We start from the raw sequence: 18611 nt of genomic DNA, 5'->3' as shown, positions 1-18611 counted from the left end.
GGGAAATGGGGTCATGCGGCTTGAACAAGTGCCAGGATTGTACAGGTACCCGGAGCTCTTCCAAGTAGTTCAAGGACAGACCATCCCCAGTTTCTACAGGCTTAGAAGACTGTATGCACAGACCTCGCCAGTCACGCGGCTTGTCTTTACGGATCGGATAGCGACCGTGTTTGAATTTTTACATACCCAGCAAAGCATTCAGCCAGTCACATCCCGTTTGAATATCACTATACACACAAGTCAGGTCCGAAAGTTAGTTCGTGCCCGAAAGTCAGGACCCGCCCGAAAGTTAGTACGGGTGTGGTCACTAAATTCGAAAGTAAATACCGGTACTTATTTATGGACTTTTACGGTAGTACAGTCAGACCGCGCTTAAACCGCACACATCCGTTTTCAACAAAAAATATCCGGATAGGCGAGGGAACCGGATAATCAAACACACGTACTGTATGTATGCATGGCATATGCTGTAAATCAGTAACCAACGATTTTCTTCCGGATGGCGAGGGATCCAGATAAAAGAGGACCGGATAAGTCGGAGGTCTGACTGTAGCACACAGACCCACTGGGATCACAATTCACCCCTCACTTACAACTCTGGACTGGTTTCCGTGTAATCATTGAATGATTCAAAACGTGGTGGCACGTAGGGTTAACACTGTGATTGCAAATTCACATAAGGGATGTACAAGGTCTCTAAAAAAATTTAAGACTCAATGGCAGTGACATCATCTGGGATAACTAGTCGGACGGCAATATGAAAAAAGGGCGACATGAGACATGTGCAGGAAGTATGAAGTCAAATAGAACAAAGCTCATTGACCAAACAACCATCATCCAGAAAAACTTGAGATCAAGACAAGAACCGAGGCTTCAAATATGGTCAACACCTTTGTCGTCACGGGTCTACACGTGCAACCGCATGTACCAACAAAGAGACACAAGCGCAGCCACATGTACAACACCTTGTCTTGGTCGGGCTAACCGACATTCGTAACAAGAAAGATCGATGATGACAACTTTACAGAAAGGTCTTGATTCTTCATCAGCGACATAGAATGATGGCCATACTGAAGCAGTCCAATCTGGGGCCAGTCGACACTGGCACCACTGAGTAGGTGACAGTTTCTAAAACGGTGCAGTGCCATACATGGTATTTCCAGACTTGTACATCTGTGGCGCCATAGGTATTTCAAACTCCACTGGGGCTGCATGCATGGACAAGAAGTGAGCATAATATAGTCACACCGGCATTCACAGCGCAACCTCGGAATCACATGGCAAAAGCTTCACAGATTAAAACTTGACTGGTACGTACAATACAGACAGTTCCATTGCTCTTTCTCTTGGTTCTATAATTATCATTGGCTCGGCGTTCAAGTACAATATAGTCATTGTAACATTGCAGAGAGCCACATCAGACACAGATCTATTGATATAGAAAACTTGAATAGAATAGAAAGCGTTGACAATGCCTGCTGCATCTACATAAGCAGCTTTGCCCAGGCGGATCAATGACCGTGACTGAATGCATCACCATAACAAGTAAGTTATTGCGAGGTCAGCTGACTTACCAGTAAGGTGGTGCAACCTGTTGAATGGCCTCTGGTGCGTAGATCTGATCGTTTCTTCACTGGGCCGACGGTAGCTACTTTTCATAGTGGTAACCCCACTGTGCATGACAATGCGAACAAATACGAACAGAAGCGATCGGAATAAAAGTAAGTAAGAGATGCAATGCAGGTGGTAGCTAGAATTACCGGACTGAACAGCATGTCACCAGTGTAGTGAGCAACACTATCCTCCACTGTACGTATCCTCCAACTTGCCACACAACCTGCTTAGCACAATACACTAGCTTGTAGCAATGGACTCCGGACCATCCAGCTAACCAGCAATGTACCTACTCTATCAAAGCCATAACTTACAACATATAGAACTAGTGCATTTATATCTTGCCTCGAACACTGAAGAACTGCTACTCACAGGGCCTAGGGTCTGTCCAGAAAAGTACTTCAATGTCAGCATACACCATGTACACCGTTCAGGTAGCTTTCGAGAACCGGGTATTTCCCCTCTGCAATACAAGCTACTTGCATTGCAGTTGGGGAGTTCCCAGGTCACCTTGCATACTGAGCCAGTATGACACCTGAGAATACAAGTACCGTTGTACAGTCATGTATATGTGAATTGCCTAAGGTGCATTGAGCCACAGTATGCAGCATCGCTAGAGCCTGGGTTAGTACTACATAGTGCATAGTGTCACAGTGAGTGCATGATGTGGATGCATGCCGGGTTAGACTACCTGTTCGGTACAGGTGGCAGCATGTAACTTGGCATGATGTTATGGCAGCGATGCTTGAAAGTCATGGAGTCCATCATCTCTAAGCCCCGAGCTTCTGGGACTTGATGTAGGCTCATCGCGCTGCGCACAAGAAAGTTACGACAGAGAAGCAAGATTGGCAAATCGACTCAATTGAGATGACATTGTGGTGTGGTGGCACGCTCATGGAAGCGATGAAGGTGATGTCAAGAAAACATGTTCATGCATGAGATCGAGCGAAGTATTCAGGTATGGCAAATAACGTGTTTTACGTCTGATCAGTGCAGGAAGACTTACGGCTTTTGCGAGCTGTGCCCCCATGCCTTAGGATACTGTTGACAATGGTACACCGTTGCCTGGTCGGGACAAGGCAGCTCAAGTTGCTGCTTCCTGTTACAGAGAATACAATAAGAGCAAGAAGAAACATACATGTCATCAGGGTAGTTACAGGACTTGCATGCAAGTTGTAATGCATTGAAAAGTTGACAGAGTGAAGGTCAGTAAACGCATCTCCAAGCATTGGCTAAAACACCCTGCAGGGGCAGGGGTATGGCTAATCTACATCTAAGCTGTGACTTACACGGACCCTATGTTGTGGAGGCTGCCAACAACAACAACAACAACAACAACAACAATGCATTGGGTTATCATCAGAACATGCCGCTCCACACGGACATTGGTCTGTGCAACTTGCCGCCGACATTGCCCCTACGATGTGCTCGTCAGAGTCAACATGCACTGTACCTTGTGAACTTGTGATGCACCTGTCTGGACGTCGTCATAAACTCTTCACCAGCATTCATTACGCCACCTTCATGTGGCTTGGTCCCCGATGTTATTAATTCGTCCTTGGGCTCCGTCGGATTCATGAGCTGTGAGTAACAAAGGAAAGGAACAAAGGAAAAATAACCGCTCTCATTGGTCTAGGTATCAGCAGTCTCCTCTACATTGTGTCTTTGAACCTAGTACCAAATGACATTCAACTACACGTACTTAAAAAGGCGACGTAGAGGCAATCTTTTAAAATAATGCAATGAATAAAACGTTCTGGAACACTTTATTCATTGCTATGATTGTAATACGAGTGCTCATACAGTTTTATTCATTGAACTACATGTACATTTAGATATACCCATGCATGCATAACGTCGAGGCAAACATGTGACCATAACAGCACCATCTCCACATTCCATGTACCTTCAGTGGGAGATTCCCATGATGATGTGCTAGATTCAGGGGCCGGAGGTCTGTGCCGAATTCGCTGTTGACGAGCGGTTTTGCTCGCTCACCCCGGTACTTGTCCTGTTTCTCAGTTCGCTGGTGCTCAATAGACAAGGGTTCGCGCCATGGCCGGCCTTTCAGCTAAGAGTAAAGTAGAGCACAGAGATTATATGGCACTCAGCCACCACTTTTGAAGAAACTTCCAAGAATTAAATTCTGAGATGAATACACCTGCAAAGATGTGGGAGGAGCAGAATCAATCTGCGGACAGAATGTTTCGCCCTTTGTGGACTCAGCACAGCACAGAGAAAATGAGGCCGAACCTGATAGCAATAAAAATAAAGGAACAGAATCAAAATGTATCCATGTTGCCCTGGCCACTTAGATTCTTTACCCCCCCCCCTCCCCCCTGCCATTGCTGAGTGAGTACTGGCATGACTGTGATGTCGGGTGTGGGTAGCTGGTAAGGAAGATGACCCTGCAGGACCTCCTACAAGTAGTCCATATAACATTAGAAGCACGTATCCATGCAGGCGCTAGAGGAAAGCGCAGTGTACGGCTACCTGCTATGCTTCCCAAGTACTGTAACAATCAAAGGCCACATTTCCAGCGACGATCTCTTCTACTAGCGCGGGCAACTAAAAACCCCTTGCAGTCTACACCGCAATTATGCATCTTTACTTTGAGGGTGTAGTGGCCTGGATCCTGTACAGTTTGGTGAATACTACTGCTGTCACACTCACTCTGTAGGTAAAGCCTTCGTTGTGATGTGTCTTGTAGCACGGCGCTGCGCGGCTGTTCTCCGGGTGAGCCACCACCGTGTCCAGCGGCTGGTACGAGTGATACGTGCCAGTCGTCGTCAAGTACTCCTGGCCTGTCGAGCGACTCTCCTGATCACGCAGCACGGGTGGCAGTGGGAACTGGGTAGTTCGCTACAGTAACCAGCATGAACCGTCCGAACAAAGCATTCCGTGAACTTATACACTGGTGCTGACATTAAAATCATGCACAGCAAACCAACTACCTATGGTCTACAGTCACCAGTATGAGCAGAACAAAGACATGGATTCTGTGAACTGATACACCGGTGCTTAAAGTTGCTATTAAGCTTAGAAAGCACAGCAAACCAACTACAGTGAAACGTCGTTAGGAAGAACACTGATACACTGATACACTGATAAGACAAATGTTTGCTTAAGAAGACCTAGTATTCGAAACTCCATTGGATAAATCACTGTGTATTCACTGGGTATACCATACGGATAAGAAGAACTCCCGTTATTGCGAACAAATATCATCGGTCCCTTGGTGTTCGTCCTAAAGAGGTTTGACTGTACCTACATGTATGGTCTTGAGTAAGACTGGTTTTGCTGCACAGGACTTGATCCTGAACAGTTGGTTAGTCTGTGGTAATCAGGCCATCCCAGCATGCAAGTACAGCATTAAAAACTTCCGGTCTCGTTTTCCCTTCATTGGTATATCATCAGTTTCTGGTGGGTGTCGTCCTTGGCTACTGCCCATATAGCAAATGGGGTACAATATTCGCTTCACTCGATACATGTACATTGCTACGTCACGTGACTGTTACCATGTTGACCGCCAATCACCGACCTTCGAGAGCATGTCAGTGTTGAATATTGGCATAGCCATCACGGAAGTGAATGGCTGGTGTGCGATTAACGGGCTATAGCTGTAATGTTTATGCTGATACCTGCTGGTACCACCCTGCTGGGTCTCGTTCAATATCCCATGCGTTGTTATTGTGGCTAGTGACAGCGCTGCTGATGACAGTCAATATAGCACTCCCCAGAGTGTGTGTAAGACCATGCACCTAGGGGAGGTCTCCCGGCTGTCCACAGCTACCTAGGCCTTATCTGCTGCTGCTAGGATGCGCAATTGCATGTATTATGTAATGTTATGCCCCCCCCCCCCGAGTGTGGGACAGGGCGTGTTGCAGTGGGACGGTCACAGAACTCCTAGACAATAATCAGATACTGATAGTGACACCGATACAGCTACAGTGTACATGTATAGTACACTACGAATCATTCACAACGATTATCATTACGATTTCGTAATGATAATTATTTTAATAGTCAGTGTGGGGAACAAACCCTTTCCTAATGATTATGAATATCATTGTGTGAAGAAATACCGGTTAGTCTACGATATCACAGCGTAGGTCTACTCTGTATTCTGTGGACATTTCTTTCCTTACTTTGATTGCTGTGACATCGCGATCCTGTGCCGCGGTGTAAGCGTGCCCAACACCCGTGCTAGTCAACGCCCAGTCATCTCTCCACTGCGCTGGCTGCAAGGTTTTCGTCTGCCAAATCACACGCTCTATGCTCTCCTCGGCCATGACCACCGCACGGTGCACTCTTGCTACCGCTAACCAATACCTGGTTCAGCGCCTGTGTTTACTTTTTACTGATCGGTCTACGGAACACTACTCCTTTCTCGAGGGAGACAAGTTTTAGTTTGAGACAAGGAATGGGTGGGTCCTCCTGTTTATTCGTCTTATTCGCTGGGGACATACATAGTACACGAGTCACCACGTCACCTGTGCTCTGTCGTCTGCGAGGAAAGTGTGTGCTGGCGCAAACGACCCTGAATAAGTAGCGATCGAGAGGGAGCGCAAAATCCAAATGTAGAGCTAGCTACCAACCATGCATCTATTTTCTCTCAGAAAAGTGAAGGATGTATGAACAGGGGAAGAACGCTTGGTTTGCTGCACAAGTCACTGCACACGAGCCTCACCATGCTCACTGACTGACTGCAGTTACTTGTTGTGCTTGGTGATGGCGTTGCGGCAGCACATGTAGCTTTGGCAACGTGATTCCCCTGTCGACATGTCGACGAGCCGATAGCTGCACGTGACGGCGGAGACTCGACTTGATTTTTGATTTTGTGCTGGTAAGTGGTATGGCTGTTACTACTACCGGTAGTAACAGTTTGTTATAATAATTTTAATTATTATAACAAACTGTTACTACCGGTAAAATATTAATAGTTATTATGGTGTTAGCTAGGCTACAATGCGGGTACGGGTATCATGCCCGGATATGAATGGTAGTAGCCTTCTGAAGTAAGACTAAGTAAGTTGTTGTGTATTTTACTTAGCAGATTCTAACGGGCAAGTAACTAGTTGCCCAATAACAAGAAAGCGAAGGCAAAGAAAGTAATAATACTAATATTACTTTGTACGTGAAGTGTGTGGGTTACAGTGAGGGCTGCGTCCCACCCGCCTGTGTGGATTCACAGGAAGTGTGAGTTACGAAGTCTGAGGAAAATGTTGAACGGCCTCTGCTGGGATGACGACTACACCATAGCTCAGTGGTTAGAGCATCGCTGGCTTCAAGCGAAGGTCCCTGGTTCGAGTCCTGGTGGTGACAGTCAATTTTTTCTTCAGACTTTTCCCGTTTGTCTCTTTCCCTCAAACCAGTTAATACTAATATTACTAATAAAAGAAATAACCGGGGGCAGCAGAAAATTAATAGCTTTAAGAACTCAGATGGTGAGCCAAGGAACAAAGTAATTAGTTCTGTTCTAGAATTCTGTGAATTATCATGGTTATTTATGGGTACCACCAGACTGCCACTTGCCAGCCGCAGGTGTTCAACAGTTACACCACGAACACCAGTGTCAGTCAGTAACAACGCTCGCAACATGTCAACAGGTAGATCTACTAGCTAGCTGTTCATGCTACCACTAGCGCCTCGCACACCTTGCTTCTGGCCGAAAACAAGATTTACAACGACAAAGGACAAAGTGCCTGTTTTGTGATCAACAGCCGATTTCTTCCGTTGGTAGAGGAGAGTGATGACCTTGCAACCGTCTGCTAGCTGCTAGTGCTACCGATATAGCATGCGAAGAGATCAGCCAAATGATTGAAATTTGAATGACCGCAACTAATAATAGAAATGCACAAAAACAAGTCTAATTATTTGTGGGGATAGATTGCTCATTTCCCATCCAAGCTTACATCCGTTGCGTCCGCTTATCAGCTCAGTCAATGTACATAAAATAATATTATGCCTACTCAATCATAACCATGATAACGGTCCTCTTCACATGTACATGTCGAGCTGGCACTGGAGTGGAGCAGTGACTTAGCCCAGCCTTTTGCACAAAACAAAAACGGTACACTGCCTGAACCTAAACTAAGTAAAGTTTGCAACCTTGTGCTCCGTCACACGATCAACACAATGCAAGACACACACAGTCAGTCACTCAATCATAACGACGTGCAGCACATGCACCTGGTGCACAGGCCCCAGTCGTGGCTTCAGCTGGGACTGTTGCTAGTGTTGGACAGTGTTGCATTGCATCCGGCCCTTGGCCTTGCTCACGTGAGCTCTAGGCAAGTGTTGATCGTGTTTTCATGCTTGGAACCTGTTACTAAACGCCGCTGCTACCAATGATCCATCTGCTTTGATTGCATTGGAAGGCCTCCCAATCTCCTATTGCCAATATTGGCATATCCTTGTAGTATCTTATAAGAATGCAGAGGAAACGTTTTGGACAATTTATCTGCTTGGTCTGAAGCGAAGAAAGAAGTGGTTGCTGCTGTCTCGGTATCAGTGCACGAGCTGCCAGTGGCATTCGCTAGTCAAGATTCGTTTCAAACATGTAATGATCAGGCAGCTCTTTACGAGCTGTGTGTTGCGCCGTTTCATGTGCAGAACCTCCAGCAAGTGAGGTTAGGCCAGCATGGCGTCGTGGGCCGCTTGGGCAGGCGGCTGGTTGTGGAAGGGCTTGTCGTCCGGGACCCACTATCTGGTGGCATCGACGCTAAAGCAGATTGTCGTACTAGCCGTTCGCCGGAGCCTGGGGTCCTACATCGATGGACTCGATCCAGACTCATTGGAAATCACAGCTGCAATCCAAGCCGGTATGAATGAGTGGTGCGATTCATTCCACCGTGCATTTTTAATTATGAAGAGTAGAACTGGGGCCTGTTGACCCCGTGCACGCGTGAGGCGTTATTGCCCTTTGCCAATATCGTTTGTCCACAGGTCGAGTCAAGTACGTTTTTCCGGACTGAGAACATTCTATTAGTTTCAACCAGTTTTACTCTTCTTGAGTCGAGATGAATTGGACCAGCTGGTGCACTGTATACAGTCTATGATGCCTGATACCTGGTTCTGGTGTGGCCAGGGACTCAAATACAAACAGCTGCACCATGCTTGGGCCTGGCCGCGTACTGCAGCCAGCCTCATGCGCCGCCATAGCTGCACGGGAAACAGTGGCTATACCAGCGGATGAGCGCATACATCATTGACCATTATTGAAGCATTGTTTGAATATTTTCCAGTACCACGGGCGCTGGTCATCACTATAGTCAGTTGGGCAATGAAACGGCCAAGCCTTTGCTAGAACTAATCCATTTTGATGCGAATTTTTGTCTTTCAACATGATTTGAAGGTTTGTGTTCTCTTAAAAAAAAAATCAGTCACTGGCTTGGCATACGAGTATGTGATCGCTTGATGTTCTCCTAATCATTTGCTAATGACTAGGGTCCAGCTGCCTAGCAGCTTGGATACTTTCTCGATGATCCTACCGAGCAAAGTTGAAAACTCTGTGCCCTTGGCAACTCAGGGGTAAGCGTTGGAGGCCGTTACATGGTGTAGCATACATGCGACTGTTCTGTTTTGCTTGCAGGGTCTCTGCACATGACTGATCTGAAACTGCGGCCTGAGAAACTGGTCAGTGCCAGACTTTAACATGATGCCTTTGTGTGTGTGTGTGTGTGTGTGTGTGTGTGTGTGTGTGTGTCCCATATGCGGCAGTGGTATGTGCAGCGATTTCTAATCGAGAGGTTACGGGTTCGATTCCCGATGATTATGGTCAAACACGTCTTTCTTCTGTTTCTCAGACTTCTCCTGACTTTTCTTTCATTCTCCTGGGTGGTTACCAACAGCCAGTGCATGCCGGAGTATGTGGTGTGATGTGTGCGCCGAAAAAAAATGAAAAAGACCAAAAAGTAGGGATTCACTGGCCAGAAAAAGCCACTTCATAGCTGTGTGGTGTAGACAGGCTGAATAGTGGCGGTCAATTCTTCAGCCTTGCAAGTTGTTGAATGGTGCAATCCCAGCACAAGCTGCTATGGCTTCTGCTGTAGTATTGCTATCATCGCCTTCGGCGATGGGCGTCCAATGGTCCAATGGTGTGTGTGTGTATTTATGGTCCCACACATCTTTCTTCTCTTTCTCATTCGCCTAGCTCTTCTTTCATTCTCCTGGGTGGTTACCAACAGCCAGTGTATGCGGAGTATGTGGTGTGGTGTGTGTGTGTGTCGAAAAAGAGAAAAAGAAAAAATGAAAAAATGAAAAATGAAAACTAGAGATTCACTGGCCAGAAAAAGCCACTTCAATCAGCTGTGTGGTGGATACCAGGCTAAAATTAGTGGCGGTCAATTCATCAGCCTTGCACGCTGTTGAATGGTGTAATCCCAGCACAAGTTGCTATGTCTAACATAGCTGTTCGCTGTCATCACTTCCGCGATGGGCAGGTCTGAGGTGTGTGTGTGTGTGTGTGTGTGTGTGTGTGTGTGTGTGTGTGTGTGTGTGGTGTGCATGTGCCATTCAATGATATTCATGGCCAATTGTTATATTATAATCATGGGCATAATCATGCGGCTAAAAAAAGAAACAGAACTGGTGATCTGGGTATGCCACTTATTCAGGGCCGACCAGTGGTTCAAGCACACCATGTACACTGAACTATCAGCAATACTGCGGCAATTTTACGGTTAGAACTGAGTCGAATCCGAGGGATGGTGATTAATTTGTTTCTTTTCTGGTTTGATCTCATGCGAACAGTGCGAACTACTTGGATTACCCGTGAACATCATCGACGGCAGAGTCGGTAAGCTCACTCCGCTTATTTCATGCTCGGCTTTTAAAGTTGTCAGTTGTTTTCTTCTGTATGGCATGCACAAAACTGAATAACGTTATGACAACATTGTGTGCATTGTGGCCGGTGAAGTGCTTGGACAACTTCACCGTAAGCTACCGGTGCGCCAAGCGCGTCACCGTGACACACACAGTCTTTGGCAGTTCTTCAAACTCATTGTCCGAGTGACGCAGTCACAACTGTATGAGAATCTGCCCGTGCGCGGCGGCTGTTTTCCGTGCCTGCCTGTCTGGTTAGCATGCCAGATGGCCGCGACACACTTGGCTCTCGGCTTCCATGCTTTCAGCACGTTGGCTGTTGCTAGATCTTGCAGAGACATGGTGTACTCGTGTCTGCATCAAGTATGATATCATCAAGTATGATGTCATTAAGTATGATGTAAATCAAGTATGATGTCATCAAGTGTGATGTTATCAAGTATGATGTCATCAAGTATTATTATTATTATTATTATTACACCTTCCAGTGGTTAAAGATGAATCAGTGCCAATCTAGATGAGGAGGGGGCGTTTGCCAGCCACGGCGTAGAAAGAAAGTTATAATTATGATGTCATCAAGTATGATGCAGACGCGCACCTGTCGCTGAACCAAACGTGCCCCAAAATTGACTCTCGCTCTGATGCGGCGATAGCGGAGCCACTATGATCATCGGGTACAATTATTATTTTGTGCTGGTGCACTCCAGTGTATAGGCAAGGGTGAAACTAGTAATAAACACTCGGCATTGCCAATTGCGCGTGCACGTGTGTGCAATACTGCTCATCATGCAAGACTACAATAGCACTCGAGAAGAAAAAGGAGAGAAAAAAGAACCTTAGTAGCTAAAGTCTAGATTTGAACTCAAGAGAGTAGCACCTGTGTCTGGAAAAGTAAAAAAGTCCAAGATCAGGCAAGAAAAAAAGTGTTGTGGAATGGGATTTGAACCCACGCAGGTACTAGTAGTACAGGTACACGTGCACACCGTGATTTGGTCCAGTTGAGAATTTTGAATTATTTCTTGAGACAATGCTAAGTCAATGTAGGGTTGTATAGTAGTTTTGACGTCTCACCTAGTTTCTGCAAAGGAGTTTCCTGGCGAGGTGATGTTTTGCTTAGCCTTATTATGAAATAATAAATGTAGCTGCATGTCATCTAGGCACAGACCTTGCTGTTCTGGCTTGCCTTGCATCAGTGATACTGAGCAGGTAAGTTTGTTTCTTCTCCTTTTTGGGCACACTGGCAAAGAGCTGCTGAAACACTGAGCTGATGCACCCTTAGTTAGACCCCCAGCTCAGCTCATGGGCCTCTGGTCCTGATTACTATGCACACCTTGGGATTTCTAATAGGTTGTTTCCAAGCAGTCTGTGATCTCCTCTCAAATGGTTTCGTGCTGATCGCGTTCCCAGCATGTGTGCTCCGGGAGCTCGGGTGTGCATCCCTGCGGCACAAACTGCCGCACTATGACATTGCACATTTGATCGTTGCTGCTGGACTTGCTTGCTATACTAGACAGTGACCCCCACTCTTGCACAAGCTGTGCAACCCGCTTCACATAGCAACAACTTAATACGTGTCGTCCTTTTGCCGTTGAGCGGACAATATGCTTTCAAGTGGAATGGGGGGGGGGGGGGGGGGGGGCTGGAAAAGGCTATGTTTAGTACACCCATGGTTAATGGCGACAATTATGGATGACCCTGTACTGTGTATGTGGCACACGCTTGCTAACCCTTATTCCGACAGCAGAAATATGCCGCCTACATGTAGTTGTGCAGTTCTACAGTTATGTACTGGATGCAAGTAAAGTACAGCCAGCTAGTTACTTTGCATATAACGACACTCGGCGGGGCATCAGAAAAAGTGTCCTTATTCGCGAAGTGTCCTTATACCCGAAGTCTCATTATATGTATTACAGTTAGATGGGACTTTGCTCTGGGCATGGAAATTCTGTTGTTATTCGCAAATTGTCGTTATATCCGCAGTCGTTATTAGCGAAGTTGACTGTAGTAACATATGTTGGTAAAGTGCCCAATGCGCTTGGCGCGGAGCTTTTACAGTGGCTGCTAGAGCCCTGGCACAGAATCAGTGTTTGCCTGAAGATTACCATACGCATGAGACTCAGAGTTGTAACCTAATTCTTGATACTGACCGAGTGAGTGGTTTTGTCTTCCTTGTGTGTACTGGGTGTAAGGTTGTTATGATTGTGTGTGACTGTGTGATTGTGTGCGATTGCGTGTGGTCGTGTGCGTGCGTGCATGCATGCGCGCGCGCGCGTGTGTGTGTGTGTGTGTGTGTGTGTGTGTGTGTGTGTGTGTGTGTGTGTGTGTGTGACTGTGTGGCTGTGTATGACTGTGCATCGTGCTCCGTGCAGGGTTGCTAAACGTTCACATACCGTGGTTGAATCTATTCCAGGAGCCAATCAGAGTAGAGCTAGAGAACGTTTCGGTACTTGTGGAGACACTAACAGGTATGCAATTGTGTGACTAACAGGTGTGCAATTGTGTGGTGCTGTAAGCAATGTACCGATGTACAGCCCTGTACGTTGTCATCATAAATGCTGATAGTACACGGGTGTCCGAAGGTATTTTAGGATGGTACTGTCAGCAATCTTTGCTTATGACTTTGTATGAATGTCCTTTTTTCTTGTGTGAATATCTGAAGTCATGCATGTGTACGGTGTGTTGCAAGGTTGATCATTCTGCTTGGTGATGTATATCTGTTGTGTTGCAGCCCAGAACTTTGACAAGGATGTCTACGAGGCAACCGTGCAAAGTCGCAAGCAAAGCCAGCTGCAGAAGATTGAGCAGCTTGTTCAAGAATCTCAGAAAGGTTAGTTGAGCTTTGGTGTTGGTTACTTTGCCATGTGTCTGCTACCCTACACTAGATGTGTGATGATTTCTTGATGCTGGCTTTCTCTGATCAAATAAAGAAGCGACAATGTTAGCACGGTGTGTGCACATACATTGGTGCCAGATGAAACTCACCCCTAGATCTCATCTTTGATCCTGTGCAGCCGGGCTTTGGCTATCACCTTGCACCACTGTAGGTGTAGTGCAGTGCAGTGTGGTGGGAACTTAGAGGCATTGCACTGCTGTGAGCAGAGGCGCAGCATTAGCCCTCTGGGGAGTACTCACGACTTGTGATGACTTCTGTTCGTGTTTGTAGTATACGCATATAGACTGTTGCATGCATATTAGCACCTGGTACTATTGTGGAAATACTACAATAGTGTGCAGAGTTTAGAAGACGGCTGTGAAATATCAGCGTAGCTAGTATAAGATTACCCTTGAAGAGGCCTTCCACCTTCTTGATCAGTAGGTCCTATGCCACTGCTGTTGCTGTATGTTTAGCAGCGTGTCTCTGCTCTCTTCCTACTGTGCAGATGAGGCAACGGAGAAGAGTGAGACAACCCTGTGGGATCAGCTCGTCACCAAGGCTGTGGAGTGCATCGAGGTTTGTGCACTTGTCGGCGATTTGTCCAAGCGCGCATGTGTCGTGACTGGATGCAGTCTTAACTAGTTATGTAGAACAGTGCTGACCTTTGGTACTTCGAACAACGCCAGGAATTCTTGGAAGCAGATCATTGTTAGGTCAGGTACTCCGAAGAGTAAGCTGATGGAGAATGGGATAGAACCGATCGTTTCCGCTTCTTTGGCTTCCAGCTACCGGTGGCTGGAACACATTCCATATTGATCCGTTCCTGGACTCCACAAGGGCTCGAGTATGAAGCGCACCCTTTACATATCTTTTATATCTCGTGCATGCACGATGCACCACGCGACTACGTAGATGAGATTCCTGCTCATCACCAGTGTTTTTCAGTCCATGACAGGTGTTACCAGTGTGTTGTTGTGTGCTTGGCTGTTGTTGTTGCTCAGGTCAAGATTGTCAACTTGCATTGTCGCTATGAACATTGCTCCATCAAAGTAAGTTGTTTTGCTTCAGACCTACCAATCTAGCAGTTGTGCTTGAGAGCAATCAATGTACCATCCTTTGAGGCAATATTGTGGATGGAATCACTCCTTTGAGGCAATACTGCGGATGGAATCACTCCTTTGAGGCGATATCGCTGATTCACTTCTTTGCGGCGAAATTTCTGATGGAATTACTAACTGAAGGGCACATGACTTGTGTAAATGCTCTGGCATTTCTTTGTATTTTGCCACTGACGGTGGCTGGACTGTTCACTGTACTAAGAACAGAAATACTGTACTGCATTTATGTGTGTGCATACCTGTGTGTGCGTGTGTGCACGCGTATGCAAGCATATCTGCATGCTTGTGTGTATTTTGCATAGCGTGGCTATCAGGCATTCTTCTCTTTTTATACGCGTACTCTGCAGACTACCTCCGATCACCTCGATTTTGCCTTTGGTGTTACTATTGAGGAGCTGGATACGAAGGTCAGTCGCCGCTATACGAAATATAGCAGGCATGCACTACGCATGTAGTGTGAACAATACTAGACATGATGGTGGGTTCTTCCATCGATACTTGTGTATGATGTGGACATAGCTGCACATAGCCGCAGTGAAATGCACATCACTGCTCGGTACTGCCCGAGTACATGTAGAGCTGCATAGTAAAGGAAAGCTAAGCTACTTTGCCGAGGCTGCACGTGTTGCCATGATACCTGAGTGTCACTGCACGATGAGATTAAAAAAACAAAACAAAGAACAAAACGCATGGCAATCCACCTATCAGTTTTTTCTATTGTTGCATGGTTAAAAAAAATCTTTTTCTTGAAACTTACTCGAATAGTCTAGCCCGGACCTCCAGCAGTTACCTGAGCGGGCAAGGAATCTCTTCGCTACATGTAGTTCGCATCGTTGGATGCTGCCCATGTTGGCCAGTGACCGGTTCTGAGCTTGTCATTTCCAATGTTTCTGGAGGTTTGTGAACTGAGCATTAGTAGCCCAGCCCAGCTGGCACTAGTGTGTCCGTTTCTGTAGTGTAGTGGTTATCACGTGTGCTTCACACGCACAAGGTCCTCGGTTCGAACCCGAGCAGAAACATTTTTTGCCCTTGTCTTCATGGAGCTAATTTTTCTTTTCTTCAACAGGGCTTCGAAGTCCTACGTCACACACCGTTGACGACAACGTAGCAGCGGAGTTTTGGGTACAATCATAGTACCCCCACCAGTTTTTTTGTGGTGAAACTAAACTAAAATTTAGTATAGTTGTAGTTACGTAGTACTTCAGAAAGGTATAATCTTCTCTGTTTCTCGCCGTCGATCGTGTCAGTCTTGTTTCTTGCACGCCCAGTGCGGTCCAGAATGGGGCTGTGCTTTCTTAAAAAAGCTATTCCAATCGCTGTGCTCAGAGCACACAACACTGAGTGGAACCTCCACAACAATAGCTCCTGGCCTTGTCTGGGGGGGGGGGGGGGTCTCAATCTATCCTGATACGTGGGTGTCAGTTGTTACAGTGACAGATTGAGGGGAAGCCATGTTGAGAGCACTGGTGACGCATGTCATTGTAAACAGTTTCCGCATTCTTCTTCTTTCTCCTTTGCTGCTCGAAGGAGTAGCGTGCCTTCTGTACTCTGCCGTACACATCTTTCTGCTTTCCATCCTTGACAGTTATTTTGCTTCCCCCGATTTTCTTGAAAAAGCTGTTCCAATGCCAATGTGTTCCTCTCACGAATCGATGGAGATACCTCCAGATATTGCTGCCAGAACAGTACAGTAGAACATCGATTATCCGCACATCGACTATCCGACCATTCGATTATCTGAAGTGAGAAACTTCGCACGAACTTTCGCAACTTTGGACGCGAAACTTGCAGGGAACGCGAAATGAACTTTCGTAGGAAGTTTCGTGAGATTGGGTCATGTTGTACGTGCACTTGGCGTTTGTAAACTTAGAAAATGTGCAGAACACAAAGTTCGTGCGAAAATTCGTACACACTTTCGCAAGGCCTGTCGCGAAACTTCGTTCGAACTTTCGTTGTGCAGAACCTCTCTAATAACCACTTCGACAGTTTTGGACATTCTCCCCGTTTCGACAGTTTGGGATATTCTTGACTATGGCTGCTCCACCATTAAAGCGGAAGCGGATTGTTCTGTCGATTGATGAGAAGTTGAAGGTTTTGGACAGTCTGGCTGATGGAGCTTCACTTGCTGCTATCGCCCAAAAGTTTGGTGTTGGTCGCAGCACTGTTTCCGACATCAAAAAGCAGGCAACAGATCTTCGTGCTCACAAGGAGCAAATCGTTGAGATGGGAATGAAGCGGGATTCCAAAGTCATCCGGTTAGGTAATTTCCATGAGTTGGAGAAGGCGCTTTTATTTATTTATTTATTTATTTATTCAACATCTCCTGGCCCGTCCGAAGACTGCCAATAAACATGAGAGGTCAGGTGATAGCCAACCACGGCAAGCTAAAAAGGGAAAAAAAGAAAGATGCTGTCAGAGAGGGAAAGGAGATAGGGAGAGAAAAAGAAAGGGAGGCACATTAATAATACATGGGATCACTTCGGATGAGACAGTGTGGAAAGCTGGACTGTGAATTTCCTGATATCCTGGCATGTCTTAATGCTAGTAGGCAGGTTAGACCAAAGGGAGTATGCTGAGAAGAAAGGGGATTTCAAAAACAGAGAGGAACTAGCTCGGGGCAGTGATAAGGCATTGCGTGTTGGTCTAGTGGTAACAAACCAGTTGTACTTGGCAATATGTTTCGGGACTTGGGCTAGGAAGATTTTTTGCACAAGGATACAAAGATGCTGCTGATGTCGGGCAAGAAGAGGGTGCGTGGAAGCAAGTTTATAAAGACAAAGGGAGGCAAATGTTTGGTCTTTTCGAAACAGAATTTTCAGAAGCAAGCGTTGATGTACCTCCAGTCTGTGGAGTAAAGTCTGAGACAACCCGCACCAAGCTATATCGCAATAGTCAAATATAGGCAAAATGTACGACTTAAAGAACAATTCTCTGCAGTTATCATTCAAGTGTTGGCAGTGGGGTTGTAGCATACCTAAGGACGCACTCGCACGCTTGCACACAGACCGGACTTGTGGAGACCAGGAGAGTTGGCGGTCGAGAATAACGCCCAGGTGCTTGTGCTCGTTAACAACTTTAATAGGTGTACTATTTAGACCAGGAAAATACAGAAGTTGAGTGGGGGGCGAGGGAGAGAAGAACATGGCCTCGGTTTTGGCGAGGTTAGGCTTCAGTTTCCAGGTTTCCATCCATGTTACTGTAGCGTTGACCCCGGACTGCATGGAGGCCGTGAGGTTGTCGGCCGAGCTGTCGGAGCACATCAGAGCAGTGTCGTCAGCAAAAAGACTTACATTTGGTACAAGGGCTGGCAAGTCATTAACGTACAGTAGAAATAGGAGCGGCCCAAGTATGGACCCCTGGGGTACCCCAGACACGACTAGTAATGGGTCTGATAGGGAGGTAGATACTCTGACAGTCTGGTGGCGGCAGGAAAGATAGGATGAGAGCCATTGCAGGGCTGGACCGTGTACCAAGAAGACGGACTCTAGCTTTGCAAGCAGACCACGATGCCAGACGGTGTCGAAAGCTTTCGCTAGGTCAAAGAACACGATGCCAACATGCCGCCTGAGGTTCCGCTGGGTGTAGATGTCTTGTACTAGACGTGTTAGTTGGAAAGTTGTGGAGTCTCCACGGCAGAAACCGGATTGAGATGGTGAAAGCGCTGGGGTGACGTGGCAGTACAGAGACTCAAAGAAAATACGTTCACAGACCTTGGACACAGCGGGAAGGAGAGAGATTGGTCTGTAGTTGCCAGCCTGAGAGCGTTGGCCTTTCTTATAGATCGGGACGATAACAGCAGATTTCCAGACGGACGGAAATACTCCTGTACGATATGACATGTTAAAGAGCAGGCACAAGGGATAGGACAGAGATGGCGCAAGCCATTTGAGAACCTCATTGGGTATGCCATCTTCGCCAGGGGACTTACAATTCTTCAGGAGTTTGAGGTGCTTACAGACGGTAGCAGTCGTGGTAACGACGCGTGTGAGTGGTGCGCTAAGTTCAGGGGCTGGGGACAGCGATGGAATGACCCAATTCGGATCTTCCGGAATGCCGGATGAAACAAACTGCTTGTTCAGTGTGTCTGCAATCACCTTCACATCGTGCTGGCGGTTGCCATTGGAGTCCGTCAGGTACTGGATTGGCGCGCGGGAGGTCCCGCGGCACTGGTTGCGAAT

The 18611-nt window shown here is 46.7% G+C and overlaps 2 protein-coding genes and 1 non-coding gene across 6 annotated transcripts in view; 2 read left to right on the top strand and 1 right to left on the bottom strand.

Annotated features, from left to right (window-relative positions):
* Positions 1-603: 603 nt before the first annotated feature.
* On the bottom strand, positions 604-6273 carry LOC135815579 (stabilizer of axonemal microtubules 3-like). 3 transcript variants are annotated; one of them, XR_010553310.1, is made up of 9 exons: positions 5763-6273; positions 4288-4476; positions 3521-3685; positions 3068-3195; positions 2621-2713; positions 2306-2425; positions 1575-1672; positions 966-1266; positions 604-890 (listed from the first exon to the last, which is right to left on the bottom strand). XR_010553310.1 is itself a non-coding variant. In XM_065328893.1 (8 exons), exons 1-8 carry the CDS (start codon positions 5904-5906, stop codon positions 1129-1131), a joined length of 1017 nt encoding a protein of 338 aa, XP_065184965.1. In that variant the 5' UTR covers positions 5907-6268; the 3' UTR covers positions 604-1128. The 3 variants fall into 3 exon arrangements, 1 of the variants encoding a protein (XP_065184965.1); XR_010553309.1 differs by having other exon boundaries at positions 966-1208; positions 5763-6268; XM_065328893.1 differs by having other exon boundaries at positions 604-1208; positions 5763-6268.
* A 1647-nt stretch (positions 6274-7920) lies between these two features.
* LOC135815577 (intermembrane lipid transfer protein VPS13C-like) overlaps positions 7921-18611 on the top strand; it is a 104405-nt gene continuing 93714 nt past the window's right edge. Inside the window, exons 1-8 of one of the 2 annotated variants that reach the window (XR_010553308.1) lie at positions 7921-8438; positions 9209-9252; positions 10369-10414; positions 12810-12905; positions 13169-13267; positions 13821-13891; positions 14317-14364; positions 14781-14840. Coding sequence is in view for 1 of the 2 variants with exons in the window: in XM_065328890.1 (XP_065184962.1) it covers positions 8258-8438; positions 9209-9252; positions 10369-10414; positions 12810-12905; positions 13169-13267; positions 13821-13891; positions 14317-14364; positions 14781-14840 (645 nt within the window). In the remaining variant the exon portion in view is untranslated. The remainder of the gene's footprint in view (positions 8439-9208; positions 9253-10368; positions 10415-12809; positions 12906-13168; positions 13268-13820; positions 13892-14316; positions 14365-14780; positions 14841-18611) is intronic. The other variant, XM_065328890.1, reaches the window with a different exon arrangement.
* Trnav-cac (transfer RNA valine (anticodon CAC)) lies at positions 15380-15452 on the top strand. The gene has a single exon. It is a non-coding gene; the product is annotated as a tRNA-Val (tRNA).

The sequence above is a fragment of the Sycon ciliatum genome, chromosome 4 (genome assembly GCF_964019385.1).
Source record: "Sycon ciliatum chromosome 4, ocSycCili1.1, whole genome shotgun sequence".
Classification (NCBI taxonomy): domain Eukaryota; kingdom Metazoa; phylum Porifera; class Calcarea; order Leucosolenida; family Sycettidae; genus Sycon; species Sycon ciliatum.
Note: the sequence above shows the minus strand (reverse complement) of the source record. Positions and strands in the feature narration are given on the sequence as shown.

Excerpts from the sequence above, each read along its gene's own strand:
- LOC135815579 (XM_065328893.1), bottom strand. The coding sequence starts at position 5,906 with ATGGCCGAGGAGAGCATAGAGCGTGTGATTTGGCAGACGAAAACCTTG. Across the intron at positions 2,426-2,620 it reads GGGCACAGCTCGCAAAAGCC|CGCGATGAGCCTACATCAAG; the intron begins GTAAGTCTTCCT and ends TCTTGTGCGCAG. Across the intron at positions 1,673-2,305 it reads CTGCCACCTGTACCGAACAG|TGGGGTTACCACTATGAAAA; the intron begins GTAGTCTAACCC and ends TGTCATGCACAG.